The following is an 18,692-nucleotide window of genomic DNA, read 5'->3' as shown; positions in this document are numbered from 1 at the left end:
ATAAATGTAGGTAGTCCTCAAGTTACAACAGTTCATTTAGTGACAGTTTGAAGTTATAAAGGCATTGAGAAAGTGACTTATGACCATTTTTCACACTTAACGATTGTTGCAGCATCCCCATGGTCATGATCAAAATTCAGACACTTGGTAACTGGCATGTATTTATGACAGTTGCAGTGTCTCGGGGTCATGTGATCACCTTTTGCAACCTTCTGACAAGCAAAGTCAATGGGGAAGCCAGATTCACTTAACAACCATGTTACTAATTTAACTGCAGTGATTCACTTAATAACCGTGGCAAGAAAGAACGTACAATGGGGCAAAATTCACTTAACAACTGTGTCATCTAGCAACAGAAATTTTGAGCTCAATTGTGGTCATGAGTCGAGGACTACTTGTATACATATCCATTTAATGACAGATAAAGCCAGAGTATGGAGCAGGGAGGTCTCAAAAAAGTTAAGGTGATATATGTGACTGTGTGATTGGGACCCTGCCCTTTTACAGGTGTATAAAGAGAGTGGAATGTTATCATGCTATTGCAGACATCATCTTCCTTAAAAAAGATCAACATATAATTATTTTAGAAATAAATATATTAAAAATTGCCATAACATATATAAATAGCTAATGTATAATAATATAACTGTATTTCACCAATTCCAGTTCTCTAGCCATTAACTGTACCTTCAATACTTAGTCATGTATAACCAAAGGGGAACAACATTTTCCACTCACGAATTATGATTAAAAAAATCCTATTTATCTGTTTTGTGGTTATCCATAATGCTAGTTGAAATGATAATAAAGCCTTTTTGAAATAAAAAAACAAATTTACTCTTGCCATCACTTCAGATATTCATTACAAAACATACAAATCAGCTACACAAGAATTAGAATAGATTGGAATATCTAGCTATAGTTCTGGATCATGTGATTACCAGAAGAGATGGTGCAATATATCTGAAGTTTTGTTTTGTAGATTTATTTTGTAATAAATCAGGTAAAGGAGATTAAAGTGTTCGTTGATGTGAACACCGAACTGCCTCAAAACCCCTCTTCTTATATTTGCTCTTTGCCTTAACCAAAGAAAGCAGAGGAATATTTATATGGTTCTATGCCTGCAGTGTCTCATTTTAAGATAAAATAAGCTTTTGCACAACATTCTACATGATAATGCAGTCAGTTATATTTTAGCCAATTTGTGTGAGTTCTTAATGCTGGGTTGAATAAACTATGATTAAATAAATTATAAATAAGTATGTTGTACAAACCTAGCAGTAGAAATAAAAAAAATGCTTGGTGAAGCCAGGGTATTTCCAAGTAAGGGAAATTTATTATATTCTAAGGAATCATCATAACTAGAAATAAAATGGGGCATTTGCCAACCCTAGTGCAAAGTAAGATCTTTTAAAAACTATATTACATTTTTCTTTTAAAGGTGCACTAAAAACACTTCTGCCAAAAATTCTGTATCTCAAATTTTTTTTGTACATGTCATATTTTTAAAATAAACATATTCAAGTTATAAATTCTTTATATTTTTGGTGATCATATGTACAATCACTTGAACAGAGCAGAAATCCACAGTTGCATTAAATATCATGCAACTGAATAGCAACTGAAAATTACAAAGTCTCAAAACATATTCTTATTATGGAATAATTATAAATACATGTTAGCTATAGGTGACATGCTCATCAACACTGTACCACTTAATTACAGAATAAAAGAATAAGAAAATGTTGCTCCAGACCAACTAATTAAAGGGGAGACAAAAGTGCTGTACTGAACCAGTCAGTAACATTTTAAAACTCCCTCTTTTTAGAAGAGTTCAAGCTCTGCTGTAGTATACACAAAAGGCCTTTGGAACACACATAAAAAACATGTTTAGACAAAATTAAACCTTTAAAAAACTTACTAACAACGTATAAAATTGCCAGTTAATTAACCAGTGTAAAGTTTGCACTGCCAATACACTAGGGAAGGGGAATCCGTGGCCCTCCACAAGTTGCTGAATTAGAACTTGCAGCAACACCAGCCAGCACAGCCAATCACAAGAATAGTAGAAGCTGTAGTTCAGGGACTCCAGAAAATGACTGATTCTCCATCCTAAGTTACCTGAATCCACAGAATAGGATCCAGGTCACTATGAAAGGGTAGAGGCTCTGGACGCTTTATCATTAGAACACTCTTTATTAGAATTACATCTCCCACAATGGAGGACCTCCACAGCAGACTATATGCAGAAAAGAGTAATGAACTAGAAAACCTGTTGGCAATTGTTTCAGAGATATTTCCTTACCTAAACAGAGAAACAGAAGGACCATGGATGCACAGCAAAACAAAACAGAACCCGTGGGAGCTGGAGCAACTTCTGACTTCCTGCTGGCTTCCCCATTAACTTTTCTTGAAGAAAGCTGGCAGGGAGTGTTGGAAATGACAATAGCGTGACCACAGCAACGTGGCAGCACAACAGCATGGCAGCACTGAAACAATCACAACTTTGCCAAAATCTGGGAGTCATGGGTCCCAGGTTTTGGATGCATTCTGTAAGTATCTGAGGTATGTTGATTCAAAAATCGTTGCCCTACGATGCACTCTGTTGCCCAACTGAAGATTACAATCAAAAGGACACAAGAATTTTAGTAGTATATAAACATAAGGCAATTCTAAAGAATGCAAGAAGCCTTTGTCTACAATACAGCCAAGGAGTTATTTTGTTTCTAACCTTTTATCAAGGTATAACAGAACACAGTACAACTAAAATCTACAGGAACGCTATGGCAGTGTGTGTCAACACAAATACACAAGATTAGTCACTCAGATGTCAAACTTCCAACTATCTTTCTAAGAACTTTGCAGTGAAGTCAGGAGTGGTAAGAAAGGAAAGGACATGCAATGAAATTACATATTTGTGTGATGTGTAAATTAAACAGAATGTGATGCTGCCTGTTCTATTATTTATCACAGAGAGAAGTCTGAGCTACAAATGGAAAGGAAAAAATAAAAATGAATAACTAATAATAATTCACATAAAGGCTGATACTCTTTAAAAAGTGAAAAAATAAAATGCTTTTTACATCCATATTTTGGAATATTTTTGTCACTATTTCATTTCACTTGCTATATTAGTTGTTTGCACAACAAAGCGTAAACGTTTGTATAGCATGTACCACTTGTGACTAATAGATTTGTAACAACTTCAGTGAAGTCTACTCCCTAAACAGACATAGTACCCTTGACTTAATTTCTCTATCATCTGATCAATTTATAGCCCTAACAAAAAATACCTCAGAGCCAAAAACTCTTTATTTCAGGTTTGTTGAAAAAAATGTATATTTATAACTCTTTGTTCTTTTTGAAAAAGGAAAAGAATCCTCCTGTATTTATGAATGCCTATATATGTAATCACTAAAAATGTTAAATGCTAATGTGAACTTGTCTTTATGTATTATTTTAATGAAAGTACAAGTAGTTTGACTGACCTACTTGATTTTTTTAATTCCATCTGACAGATTATGAATCCACCAATGAATATACTAGTGAGACAAAATTAGAAAATAGTCAAAAGTTAAATCTCTGTTCTTAAAACCTATTTGTTCATAGCAGATAAAATGAAATTAGATAATTCCTTGAAAGCAGCTTTGCCTTTTCCAGGGAATGTGCTGTAAAAGTGGAGGGCAAATAAGTGATCCAAGGAAAAGATGCAACTGTTTTAAAGAGCCAGAGAAGCTTCAAAGTCACTGAATGTTGGCACTAATCACTATGGTGAGGATTGTGTTTGGGAGTAATCAATTATGTTTTGAATTGGATAGAATAATCAGGTATAGCTAGTGCTGAAAAAAAAGGGAGGCAAAGCATTGCAAAAGATAAAAGCATGATGTTCAGTGATCATGTTTAAGAAGCTATTTAACTGCATCTGAGGTTTAAACAATGCCCAGTAACATTAGGTGATTACTTTTTTTCCATTAAGAAGTTCAAAATACTGTATGTCATGATGACAGACTTTTAGTGCAGATCAAGCCACTTAGTAAACTTTTTTAGATACATCTTACAAAGCAAATTCTACTTTCAAAGACAACTCTAACCATTACTGAATCAACATTATACCTGCATCTTCCTCAGCAAAGTTTAGATAACTTCTTTAGTAGCCCTGAAATACACAACTAAATTCTTCAGTGATTTACGGAGACAGATTGCCCAAAACACAGTTGTTTATACCATGATTTTCTCCATTTCAGAACCAGGGTTCACACAGGTAAAATTTAAGGCACAAGATTTCACACACAGTGATGGCAAGTATGTTATACCCTGTTTAACTAAGTATGCATTTTAGGACATGCCTGTTTTTCAGCCAAATGCAGAAGGTTTACCAGCAGTTTCCACAGTGAAAAATATTCATTGAAAGTAAAAAATTTAGAGCCCATAGCCCTAAAAATTAAGAAATAAGCATGACAGCATGCCAATAAAGTTCAGCTAATGCTATTTCTGTTTATTCTTTTTCATTTTTGATTTGTTTAATCCCTTTTATTTTAATATTTAATACATTTATTATTACATGATGTTCCACTTATCAGGTGCATGCAATGTTACCTTGAGATGAGCATATACAGTATATATGCATATGTAAATATATGACGGGGAACATTGAAAGTAGTGAAATCAGAGGAACATATGAAATGCAGATGCTCCAGGTAGAAATTGTTACCATAAAAATGGTCAATATCAAAATAGTTGTTGGATATTATGCCTTCTTGCAAACGTTAGTTCTGCTCCTAAGGTATTTAAGCCTTTGTAAAAGGATGGCAGCCACTCCTTGCTAAATTATTCAAATATATAAATAAAGAAGACATAGGATCAGAAGGCCCAGATCCTTGGTATAATGATCTCTATTTACAAAACCGGCAACAAACAAAATCCAAATAAATATTGCCCAATTTATCTACTGGTTATACCAACTAGGCTGTATTCATGTTTACTGCTGGAGAAGCTGGAAGACTGGGGGAAAACTTTTTTACCTGTATGAATAAATAGGTTTTAAGAACAGAGATGTTACTTTTGACTATTTTCTAATTCTATCTCACTAGTATATTCATTGGTTGATTTGGAAGGTGCTTTTGGCTCTGTTAATAAAGTTGAGGGACAAACTAGCAGCAATTAACAAAGACAAGTATCTCCCATTCTTACCAACTTCGTTTAAATATCTTTATATGGCTTTTCACTAATGATGTGACACATGGAGGGCTTTTAGAACTCTTTTAATTTATATATTAATATGTTCTTTCCTAACTTTCACATAATTTTCTCACTGGGTTTAAATAAAGCTTACCTAACATTTAGTGAAAGCTTGACTTCACAAAACCATTAATATTAAAGTATACATTTATTAAAGGATAATCTTTGGTTAATTAGAATTGCAAAACACTGAGAGAACTTTCTCTCTCATTCATTGATAGGCTTCTGTTGAATTATGAAACCCTTAGAGACTGGATTTCTGGAGTATGATTTTAGGGTTGGCAGGCAGATCATTATGCTTCCCAGATTTGAGATGTGTTTGAATATTAGTAGCTCGGGTTGGTAGTTGGGCTGTTGGCTTGATTTCCTAGCTTGGCGATTTGGCTGCAAACATTTTGTCTCCATTCGGGGGGACATCTTCAGTGTACTTTGAATTGTGCTCGTCTGTCAGAGCACTGGCTTTTAAATACCATTTTGTGTGATGTAAATTGGTGTGGGTATTATTTGTCCGGATGTTTCTGAGTCATGGTCTGTTTTCAGGTTGTTTGATTGGTTGGTTGTTGTTGCTGGGCCGTAGTCCTTGGTGCTTAAGTATTGCCTGGGTGATACAAATGGTGTTTGTCTGATTGGCTGGCTGGCTGTTGTTGTCAAGATGTGGTCTGGTTTCTTGTGGGGGCGAGGTTGCCTTTGGGATTGGGTTGAAGTAGTTCTTTCATTCTCAGCGGTTGGTAAATTGGGTCGATGTCAATGTTTATTGACTTATTGGAGGAGAACCAGGCTTCAAGGAATTCTCCTTCTCCCCTTGATTTTGCTTCTGAGTCTTTGTGGACAGACATGAAGGATAGTGGGTTGTGTCTTTTGATAGGCAGGAAGTATTCGTGCAGTCTGGTAGAAAGCTTTCTTCCTGTTTGGCCCACATACAGTAGTTCTTTTCACAGTTGCTGAATTCGGTATATGATGCTTGATCTTTGTGAAATCAAGGGAAGAAAGAGAATTCTTTGAAGCCTGGTTCTCCATCAATAAGTCAATAAACAGACACATTGACATTGACCCAATCTACCAATCGCTGAGAACAAAAGAAGTACTTCAATCCCGAAGGCAGCATTTAAGACAAACAAACAGGCACCTCACCACACAGCAACAAAAATCACACACCCCCACAAGAAACGGAACCACATCTCAACAACAATAACCAGACAATCAAACAGCCTGAAACCAGATCATGACTCAGAAATATCCGGACAAATAACACCCACACCAATTTACATCACACAAAAATGTATTTAAAGGCCAGTGCTCTGACAGATGAGCACAATTCAAAGGGCATTGAATGGAGACAAAACATTTGCAGCCAAATTGCCAAGCTCAGAGATCAAGCCAACAGCCCTATTTCCAGACTTATTATATGGCACAATAATCTGAAAAAAGATCACGATTTACAAGTAGTCCTCAGTTACTGTCTCACTTAGCAATCATTTGAAGTTATGATGGTGAAAATGCACTTTTGATCTTTGTTGTGTCTGGTGCTCACATGACTGCCATTCAGGCATTTTACAACTGGTGCACATTTTTGACTGTTGCAGCATCCCACTATAATATGGTTACCATTTTCATGCTTCCCAACCAGTTTACAACAAGCAGAGTTAATGGAAAACATGGAAATAAAGTTGTAACTCATGGACAGATGATTTTCACTTAGCAACCACTTGTTTAGTAGTTGCTAAGCCATGGTGGCACAGTGGTTAGAATGCAGTATTGCAGACTAATTCAGCTCACTGCCAAGGGTTCGATCTTCACCGGCTCAAGGTTGAGCCAGCCTTCCATCCTTCCGAGGTCAGTAAAATGAAGACCCAGATTGTTGGGGGCAATATGCTGACTTTGCAAATTGGTTAGAGAAGGCTACAAAGCACTATGAAGTGGTATATAAGTCTAAGTGCTATTACTATTGCGTAGTGGAAGAATTCCTGGTCCCAACTGTGGTTGCTAACAGAAGACTACCTGAAGTCAGATCTGGTTGATATAATTTCTTATAAATTATATCTTAATGGCCCCAAGTTGTTCTGTAAATTTTAACATTTCTAAGATTTTAAACTGTAGTTGGCAGTAGGAATAAGCTTGGGGAACAGGAGAAGCCACAACCAAGCCAGCAGTCAGATAAAAGAAATCTCAGTCTAGGGTAGAAATGGCATTTGAGACATGACCTTCCCTAGTTCTCATAAGGATAAAGGAAGGGAGTGGGGAAGCACATACAGACCTGCAAGATTCCATTACTGCGATCTTATATGAAAAGTAGTATTAGCCAGGGCTTTTTTTCTCATAGAATGCTCAGAACGGAGTTCCGGCACCTTTTTTGGATGGAACTTTGTAGGGTAGGCAAGGTGGGTTGTATGACACGTGTGAGTTCCGGCACCTTTTTCTTCTACAAAAAAAGCACTGGTATTAGCATTCATAATTCAGGTTTCCTAATCCGGTCTGCCTTTGAGGGACTGACACAAACTGCATCAGTGGTAATAAACCAGTGGAAATATAAAATGCTTTTATTGCCGCAAGGTTGTTCATATAATGTCAATTCCAGATTGCAGTGCATCTTCCTATGTTTCACTGCTCCTTATATTTATCCTTGCTGTGATAATCTGTAAGGTTCTGGACTCCAGTAATCTAGACTCTAATGAGGGAAATGATTTTTTTTATTAGATCATGTTGCCTAGATATCTATGTATAGCATATTTTCCCATGGCAGTCTTAAAGTTAGGGACTAACTACCGAAATCATGGCAAATAATTGTAACGGGGTATTCTTTACTTAATGTGATGAACATTCTTTATTACTTCTAAGTTTTTTTATAGTAATAAACAAAATGATTGTTTTATCTATTCCTCTGTATATATTTTGTACAATTGGACCATGACTACATACTTTAAAAAAAATGAAATAGACTAAGGAAATTCAAACCACAACATGCAGAACTTTTGATAAACTGTAAATATTACTTCGTAACAAAACCCTGGTAATTATTTAGCTGAAAATACTAAAACAATACTTGATGAAATTGACATTTTAAAAGTGTTCCATTATTTTCTCAATGTTACCATTTCTACTGCACAATTTATACCTATATATTAGTTTGTACAGCAACTCTGTTGTTAATTCTATGGATAATGGTAGTAGATAACCATAATGAAAGATTAGCAAATTTATGTAGTTTTCATAAATAAGTGACATTATTAGGACCTATAATTACTTGAAAGAGTAATTAGTGGAGTAGCTTTATAGCACGACTTGTAGTTATTGAAGCTGTTTTAGACTAGGTAGTCTTTAATCAAATGCAGTGGTATGTAACATTATTTTAAAATAGACTACAGTTTATTCATTATGGAACTAAACAGCTACAGTCAATCTGATTGTGTGAAATCTTTAAAAGCATATAGCCTTAGAAATAGATATAACTCTAGGGTATCAAAAACATAAACATTCTTCCTGCACAGCTGTCTTGCAAAGTTATGCCTTTGAATTTTAAAACAAATTAGTAACTGGGATAACAAATTGATGATTAAAGCAGAATAATCAAATGTGGAATTGTATACTGTACTGCAGGGAAAAAGATTTCCAGTAATACAACTGGATGATTTGGGCTGCTTCTATTGACAATTGTTCAGCATTAGATGAATATGAACTGTATGTTTTTTGCTTGAAACATCTGACTGGTCTTTACTCATTTATTGCCAAGCTGACGACATGGTGCAAGTAGGTGAAATTGAAGATTGGTTAACGTCTAGTAAAACCTCCCAAAAGTGGCAGCACTAGTCAACTACAGGCCAATTACCTGCTTGCCAACAATTTTCAAATTGCTAACTAGTCTGGTAGTTGATGCAGTTCAACAGCCTCTAGTTGAAAACAAGCTGAGCATCAGAGTAGAAAGGAAATCACCCAAATAGCAGAAAGTTAAAAAAACAGTTCTAATTAACAAGATAATATTGGAAAATTGTAAGAGAAGAAAGACCAATGTGAACATACTTTGGTGGATTACAAGTTCCCTGCCATATGACTGAATAATCAAGTGCCTAGAAATAACAAGAGTCAGCAGAAACATCCTATGCAAATAATATTAGGAATCTGGATGAAGAAGTTCATTATAAATACCTAGGCATTTTTCAGGCTAACAACAGCAAGCATACTGAAATCAAAAAGGTTAGTAGTAAAGACGTCAGAGGAATGAAGAAAATTTCAAAATCCAAACACAATGGCAGAAATACCATCAAAGTGATTAACACCTGGGTAATTCTAGTCATTAGATATACAGTGGATTAGATTACAGTGAAATAGTGGAGTGGATTTAAGATTAAGTAGAAACCCTGGATAGAAAGACCAGAAAAATGACAATGAATCATGCCCTTCACCCATGCAGTGACATTGACAGACTCTATTTACTAAGGAACATAGGTGGACATGGATACACCAGATAGTTGAAGAAGAAAAAAAGGCTTTGGAAGAATATTTGAAGGCCAGTGAAGAAGATACTAATACACTATGAAGGCTTACTGAATATCAAAGCTACGTAAGCTATGTAAAAAAGGTAGAGTAGAATAGAATAGAATAGAATAGAACAGAATAGAACAGAACAGACATGTCAAACTCGCGATGTCATGTGACGTCGCGCAACATTATCGGGACAGTTTTGCCATTGCCAGCAATGGGGTGGGCGTGGCTTCTGGATGACGTGTCCGGCAGTTTGATACCCCTGGAATAGAAAATGTGGCAAGGCCAATACATTAAAAAAGCCTAGCAGGCAGATCAGACAACAAGACCTGGCAATGGCTAACAGCAGGAAAGTTGAAGAAAAAAACGAAGGAACTAATTCTGGCTGCATAAGACCATGTCTTAAGAACAAATGCATATAAAGTCAGATAGCAACAGACTGCAAAATGCCTTCTCTGCAAAGAAGCTGAAAAAACAGTGGACCTCCTATTGCAAGAAAATTGCAAACTGATTACAAACAACAATATGACAAAGTAAAAAACTGAATATCTGCAAGAAATACCACTTGCCTGCAAGCAAGAACTGGGAATTCAGAAAGTCAAGCATCTGCTTGACAACAGACTTAACAACTGTTGATAGGAAAGACAAAAAAGTCTGGACAGTAGACATTGCAGTGCTTGGAAACAGCAGCATAGAAGAGAAAGAACTGGAAAAAAAAATCACAAAATATAAAAGCCTGCAAATAGAAGCAGAACAACTGTGATGAAAGAAAACAATGATAGGTGCCCTGAGTACAGTCCCAAAATTTCTACAGCAGCACTCAGCATCTTTAGTATTGACAAAAATCACACCGGTCAGTTGCAAAAGCAGCTTTACTTCGAACACAGGATACTTTATATCCTGTAATGATGCCTTAATAATATTAATCAAATAATAATATTAATCAAAAATTATATTAATCAACATCTGCCTATCCCAGATTCTTGTGAAGGGTAAAGGTAAAAAAACAAACAAAGCCAAATCCAGTCTAAATATCTGGCTGATTGTGCAATTAACCAAAATAAACTTGTCTGCCACCCGACTTTCAAACTTCCACAATATTCAAATAAAGAAATTACAATATATGTCTAATACCTTCATTCTAAGGTAACTTTTTCAGTTTACTTTTTTCTTTATAATTTGCAGAAATATAGTAGTTTTAATAAAACCAAAAGGGGATTTAACATTGTTGAAGTGCCATTTTGGCTTGTAATGGAGAAGAAACCCACTTTTTGTTACTAGAATCACACTCAAGAGAAAAAATGTCTCTGTCAAGTTCAGATGTTTTATGTCAGTGTTTGTAAATATATTTGTTGTGTTCCACTTTACCGTGTTAGATGAACACTCACAATATCATAAAAATGGATTTTAAAAAATAAATGTGCAAAGTGAATCCTTTTTAAAAAATGTTAATCATAATTTATTTATTAATTTATTAATTCAGTCTGGATGCTACCTTATTCCAACTAATCCTGGATGGCTATTACTGGCACTGAAATGAGCCATATTTTATATTTGGTTTTATATACAGAACCTGTTTTATAAATCCATTTTAAGGATTCTATTACTAAGACTCTGCATATTTTGCCAAGACTGGATATGAAAATAATGAACACATGACTTATTACAACTGCTACATTGTAAAATGTTGCACAATTAAATAACATCTAAATGGAGAAGGCTGTTATTTGTACCATTGCCGTACTCAAAATTATTACAATTCATCGAAATAAACAACATAAAATACATGATTCTCAAATAAGGTTTGTTTCTATTAAATATGAACTTATTGCATAACGAGATAATATCTTTGCGTTATGAAATAAGGAAAGTCAGCTATTTTGTATTAAAATTTACAGAGATTGCATATGACTATGAGGACTGGAAATTTTAGGAAAGATGAATTTCTTTTTCTTTTCTAAGTTGGTAAACAGAAGATTGTTCTGAGCATTTCAAAAGGAGTACGTTAGGACAGTCTCTTATGCTGCCTCATGAAAGTTGATCAATAACTCTAGGTAATTATTCCAATTACTGAACATTAACTCCTATGTACAACACAGATGCTTCCCATGTCATGTTACTTCTTCTGAAAGTGCCAAATTATTCAATGCTTCAACTATTTTTCTTTCTTCTGCAACAGTAAAATATTACTATATGTTCATATTTCTTCTTTAATTATAAAGATATCCAGTGTTTAATTTCTTCTATACCCTTCTGTATCTGGCTATGGTAAAAATCCACATTGGCAGCAAAATCAGTACATACTGCAGATTCTGTGTTGCCCAATGTACAGTACAATGCGGTTCCTCCAATACTAAAGAACACAGTTGCTATGCACAGTAAGATCAGCAAAAAGCAGGAGCCAGCTCCAACGTCCTCTGTAGAAAGAAGATGGATGACAGAGAGTGAATAGAATGACAAATAATTGAAATACTTTACTTACCTGTATTGTGTACATTCCTCAACCCTGAAATAGCCAAATAAATGCCCTGAACCAGCAACTTCCTCTACCAAGACAGAGCAAAGCTAGAGACAAATGTCAATATTGGCCCAAAGAAAGAATTAGGCAATAGGCTTTCTTCTTTTGCTTTCACGGAAGAAAATATGCACCATAAAATAATTATTTGTATTCATAATTTGCTTCTATAGGTAGTTTTTGCTTAACAACCACTCATTCCATGACCACTGAATGAGCGGTACTTATTACGGGATCTCAAAGTTCCAGCCTTTGCAGAGTCCACAGGATCATGTGATCTTGATGTGACTGCTTGGCGATCAGCTTGCAATTAAAATTTTGCAGCATCCTGCAAACCCATGATTGTCATTTGTGACCATGGCCTACCAGCTTCTGACAAGAAAAGTCAATGGGAAAGTCAGTAGAAGATTGCTAACAGCTTAACCCACTTCATAACGGTATGGAATTGCTTAACAATGGCAACCAGAAGTGTAAAAACAGCTGGCGCTAAGCGGTTGATCACAATGTCACACTTTCTGATTGCACTGCTTAGTGACATCCCAATTACCATTTTTAAATGAAAAATGCCTGTGTAATTTTATTCCATTTATTTATGGATGGAAAAATAAAATCCATGCATTTTTATGCTATCTTTTCCCAAACATATTAACTTACACAAATATTTTTGATTCTACTAATGGGCTGTTTAATTTATTGATGTTTTTAATAGTAAAGTTATACATTGCTGTGGGATTGAATTCATGAGACAGTCTGTAATATTTCAATATAAGATTAACATCCCCACCCTGCATTGGAAATACTGCATAAGAATATTGTATTTTACTTATTTATTTAACAAATTTATATGGCCACCCATCTTATATACGTGATTATAGGTGGTTACAAACAACAAAATAAAAATATTACCAATAAAAACAAATAACATACCCAGCCTAAAATAGGAGCTGAAAATGGTACCACATCAAAATCAATATAACCACTCACTCTAATAGGATCTGGGGTTTGACTTTGATTTTGCCTTCTATTTTATATAAATATAGATATTTTCTATTTCTATTTGTATTTATAAAATTAGTACAATCTTAACTGACAATAAGGATTATTGAATAGACATATTACTGAATAGGCAAGCATAGGGCTGTGCTATTGTTTTAAGTGTAGAATTCCTCTCCTCTTCCCTCCCCTCCCTCGCCTGCCTTATTCATAAACCAAGATAATGCAGTATATATATCAATGACATTATGCAAAAATGAAAGAGAATAACAAAAGGCAATTAAGAAACGAGTAAATCAAACTTGGCAGAAAATAAAAAAAATGCTGTGCAGGATGCCAAGATTCCAGTGGCAAATTAAATTTGTGGAAAATTCTGGAGCAAGGCAATCAACAACTGTTAAGTATGTGGAAAAGATAAAACCTGGAATTGGTTGTAGAACAAATCCACTGATTTTTAATAGTCATGGACATAGTTAAGAATTTCACAACTTTCTAAGATCTTTTACAATGCTGATTTTGCAGCAGGTAATTTATAATCACTGGTTACAAGAGGTGGAAAAGATTGCTAATAAATGACTCAGTTAGATCAAAGGACCAGATGTGATGTAGGGAACAGTCTAGTAATTCTTGGGTTACAAACTCATGTATGTGTCCCAGCAAATGCAAAGGTGACACCGATAAGGAATGTTATCTTTACCTGTAGCAACCAGTGAGGGTGGGGTATATAAAATCACAACAGTGTAAATCCTCTTCTATATGGTGCATAAATGATAAGATAAAAATATCAAGATACGAGAAAAGGACCACTTACAAGCTCATGATACTGAAGACCTATCCTTTTGGATGATAAAGTCTTAAGAGTCTCCTCTTAAATTAAGTCAAAGCTTTATCTGGCCCCTTTCATTGCAGACACTTTGTGAAAGTGCCCCAAACATATGCTCAATATTCCAAATGTAGCCACCACTTCAAAAAGGGTGAGGGTTCATGGGATGACCCATCTCCCACAAAACAGTGCCACACAATGTTTGTATGTATTACCTATAGTTGAGAGCAACCTATCTCTCCATTCATGGCTCTTGGAATGTAAGCGGAGGTGGTACATATATGTAATGTGAATATTTATAGTTTCTTATTTCATGTGATTATACAGTTCTGGGGTTAAAGTTAATGAGGAGTAAGTACCTTGTTCTAATGTTTCTTCCATTACTTGGAATCTCACTCTTCTTTTTGACTGTCTCTGCTGGATTTGAGCCAGTTTTTTTTCTTCACTGTCATCTCTTTTTTTCAATATAGACACAAGCCCCTCCGCACGAACAGTCTAACAAGTATGATAAAGTAGACTTGTTATAAAAACACAGTATTAAGAGTTTGTTTCATTTGCTACACATACATAGTGCATTTATATATTGTGGAATCTTACACATTACCTTTGAGATATTTTAACTCTTGGTTTCAATCTTCACAATTATTGAAGATTATTAGTTGCAAATATAAATTGTTTTATAAGATTATAAGAGATTTGACTTTAAAACACTGTTAAATGCCAAACGCCAAAGGCACTATTAATATCTTGTAACATAATGTTCTCCATTGGTTCCATTTGGATAGAAGCTAGATACTATCATGGATAAAAGAATCTCAAGTACTTCCTTATTTGGATGCTGAACATGCAATTGAAAGTACAATCTGGTATAATGATGAAACCAAACACAGGATTATAAAACACATTTCTGCAGTGCAGATATAGTTTATATTTTACTCTAAACTGTAGTCTTAATTCCACAAATAAACATCTTAAAACATGAAATCTCTTAAAATATAAAATCAATAATAAAGTGAATTGCTAAAAGCATAGGTACTTAAAGTGGTGTTCTTAATAGCTTCTATCTGCAAAGGATCATTTCTGCTATATTAGTAGAGCCATTACTACTCTATGAATTATTTAATCTTTCAAGGTAGCCAATCTATGGATATGGCCATATTTCAGTCATTGTAGTTCTATATTGTCAAATTAATAAGAGAGAGTTCTGATCAATGCTTTTTGAACTAAATTATATTGTAATACAATCTATAATAAGTGAACTGTAATCTGCACTGTATTAAAAAAGGAGGCAGAATTGCAGGCTAATTCTGTCGACTGCCAGCAGTTTGTTCCTGACCGGTTCAAGGTTGACTCAGCTTTCCATTCTTCCGAGGTCAGTAAAATGAGGACCCAGATTGTTGGCGGGGGGGTAATATGCTGACTATGTAAACCGCTTAGAGAGTGCTGTAAAGCACTGTGAAGCGGTATATTTATTTATTTATTTTATTTTAATTCCATTTATATCCCGCCCTTCTCCGAAGACTGAAGGCGGCTTACAAGCTTAGCAGTAGCCTTCATTCTATGTATATGCCTGCTTATTAGGGCTTTCACACACACCCCAAGCGGCATTATTACAAAGTCAGCTTAATTGCCCCCAACAATCTGGGTCCTCATTTTACCTACCTCAGAAGGATGGAAGGCTGAGTCAACCTTGAGCCTGGTGGGATGCGAACCTGCACTAATTGCAGGCAGCTGGTGTTACTTAAGGAGGCATTAGCCCACTGCTCCACCAAGTCTAAGTGCTATTTCTATTTCTATTTAGGACTTTACAATGCACATGCATTCCAAGCAAGCAGCTATATGCCATCCATTAATCTAAAAATTCAATTTCAGCTTCAGTATTCTCATCACTCTTAGAAATTGGAAATGATCACACAGACATTTTTATATGAAATGTGAAATGCACATGAAGCAATGCCACGGACAACAGTAAGAATTGAGGTAGTAAGGTATGAGAATTTTCTCAAGTCAAAAATTCATTAAATGCTATGGAATGGAATGAAAGCTACAATCCTAAAGGTGAGTGTGGCATGCCCAATCTATCAAAAAATTATCATCCCACTATACTGGTATGCAAGTCACATCAATAATAGATGAACTTATAATTATAATACAGTATATTTGAAAACACAAATAATTCCAGATTTAAATATAAAGCAATTACATATATTTAACCCACAGTTACTTTCCTTTCTAAGCCTCTTAAAAGATCATTAATATATTGAAATATACTATAGTAACCACCCTCAGCAGAACTAAGAAATAGAAACCTATTTTTCAAATTTATTATGACTGTGAATCCCTTTCTTTTCCACCATTTCTAATCCCTTTCTTAGCTGCAGGTGTTTCCCTGGATTCCACTGGGGATAGAACAGTGTTCAGCTTTCAGAATAGACAATGCCCCCTGGAGTATTCTGTTGCAGAAAGGATGTACAAAGACCTCTGGATGTTAGAAAGAGGGCAACACAAGGAACAACTAAAGTCAGCCAAGCTTTTACCTATTAATAATAATAATAATAAAGTTGGAAGGGACCTTGAAGGTCATCTAGTCCAATCCCCTGCTCAGGCAGGAAACCCTATATCATTTCAGACAAATGGCTGTCCAGTCTCTTCTTAAAAACTTCCAGTGTTGGAGCATTCACAGCTTCTGGAGGCAGGTTGTTCCACTGATTAATTCTTCTAACTGTCAGGAAATTTCTCCTTAGTTCTAGGTTGTTTATCACCTTGATTAGTTTCCATCCGTTGCTTCTTGTCCTGCCTACAGGCACTTTGGAGAATAGCTTGACTCCCTCTTCTTTGTGGCAGCCCCTGAGATATTGGAACACTGCTGTTATGTCCCCCCTAGTCCTTCTCTTCATTAAACTAGACATACCCAATTCCAGCAGCCGTTCCTTACATGTTTTAGCCTCCAGTCCCCTAATCATCTTTGTTGCTCTTCTTTGTAGTCTTTCTAGAGTCTCAACATCTTTTTTACATCGTGGTGAGCAAAATCAATTAATTGATTTTAATTATACTGATTTTAATTCTGACTTTAAAAGTACTGACTTCAGTGTTATGTTTTTACCCTATATCTTTCTATTACTGTAAGTCCCTCTGAGTGGCCATCATTGCTGACGTTTGGTGACATGGTTACATATGTAGTATCATATTAAGGACATTTTGGTAGGAGGACTGAGGAGGGGCAGACAAAAGCCTTGTATATAGTATAAAAGCTGGGTATAACTAGACATTGGCTTAAGTTATCTCTCTGATTACTTTTTAAAATGCATGGCTATGAATTGGGGTTTCCATTCTGCTGTTTCTCTTCATGCCAAGATGTGTTTTTATGCAAAACATGGACAAGAAACCATTTTAACAGATAACCAATTGAAATATTGTGCAACATTTTATTATAATTGCAAGAGAAAGTATTAAGTGCTTTATGCACAACTCAGATGTATCAAGCAAAGCAATCCAGACACCAAGATCAGGAGCAAAGGTCAGATTCCTCTCAACATGTCAGTAGAATTTTTTTGACATTCCTGATTGTAATATTAAAATCCAACTCTCCTTTTTGAAACAGAGATCACACATTCCTTCATAATCTGTCTCCCTGTGGGGAGAATCCACAGCATTGCTTAGGAGAAGGGGCAAAATAAATGGAGACTACTACTTCTTCAGTTTTTTTTTATCACAGCAGATATGTCTGGAAAAGGGACTAGCCAACAATAATGAGCATAATGAGAGTTGGATCAGCAGTGGCTATGTTGATCAGCAGTGGGCTTGCTCGTTGTAGTACAGCTCAGAAAGTGTCTCAGAATAAGAAGTTCTCAATTTTAGGAAATCTACATAAAATAAATATTTATATTATCCAACATTCACATACATTAGTGGTAATAACTTTGCACAGTAAAACACTATAGTTCTACCTTAATGAAAATCTAAACTCTATCCCATCCCCTTTGCTTTCCCATATTTTACATCTCTTTAAAGTTCATTTACCAGCTGACACAGCTGGAGGAGCAAGCTCCCTCTAGAGACAGCTCATATTATTCCATATTTGGCCTGCAGAGATTGCTATTGAATGATGCAAGATACATTCTGTGGTCTCTTTAAAGACCAAAGTCTCCCTGTGATAAATTGAAAGCTCCAAGAGCTAAGAACAACACAGAGCTAAGAATTACATAAGATTTCCCATTAGAGCATTCTTATGCTTGCAGTAAACACAAGATGAGAAGGTGAGAAAAACGCATAAGTAAATAAACTGTAAGGTGGTTAGAATTGTTAAAACATGGTTTTAGAAATTAAAGTTTCTCAAAAGCATTATTTACAGTATGTAAAAAACAACACTGAAGAGGTAGAAGAACAGTGAAATCAGGAGTTTTACATACAATCCATTTAATAGAACTTTTCAAAAGATTGATAGGGCATTCTTCATTTTTCTAAGAAAATCATAGTATTTGCTAGGTTTTTTTTTAAAAAAAAAAACCAGAATCAGCTTTAAAATTCAGAATAAGCTATCTTAGTTTTATGAAATATTCATTACCCTCTCTCACAAAGTGCAAGGACCCATCTGTCTGCAAATAACATCACACATCCTTTCAACACTTTGAAATACGCACTCTCGTA

The 18,692-nt window shown here is 35.2% G+C and overlaps 1 protein-coding gene across 1 annotated transcript in view; it reads right to left on the bottom strand.

Annotated features, from left to right (window-relative positions):
* Positions 1 to 10,212: 10,212 nt before the first annotated feature.
* Positions 10,213 to 18,692, bottom strand: part of CNST (consortin, connexin sorting protein) — a 34,840-nt gene continuing 26,360 nt past the window's right edge. Inside the window, exons 12-13 of the mRNA XM_081329684.1 lie at positions 14,405 to 14,540; positions 10,213 to 12,131 (exon numbers count right to left, since the gene is read on the bottom strand). Coding sequence (XP_081185810.1) covers positions 11,929 to 12,131; positions 14,405 to 14,540 — 339 coding nt within the window. The 3' untranslated portion in view covers positions 10,213 to 11,928. The remainder of the gene's footprint in view (positions 12,132 to 14,404; positions 14,541 to 18,692) is intronic.

Source organism: Vipera berus (assembly GCF_964194415.1).
Source record: "Vipera berus genome assembly, chromosome: 1".
NCBI lineage: Eukaryota > Metazoa > Chordata > Lepidosauria > Squamata > Viperidae > Vipera > Vipera berus.
This window is presented reverse-complemented; position numbering and strand designations above follow the sequence as displayed.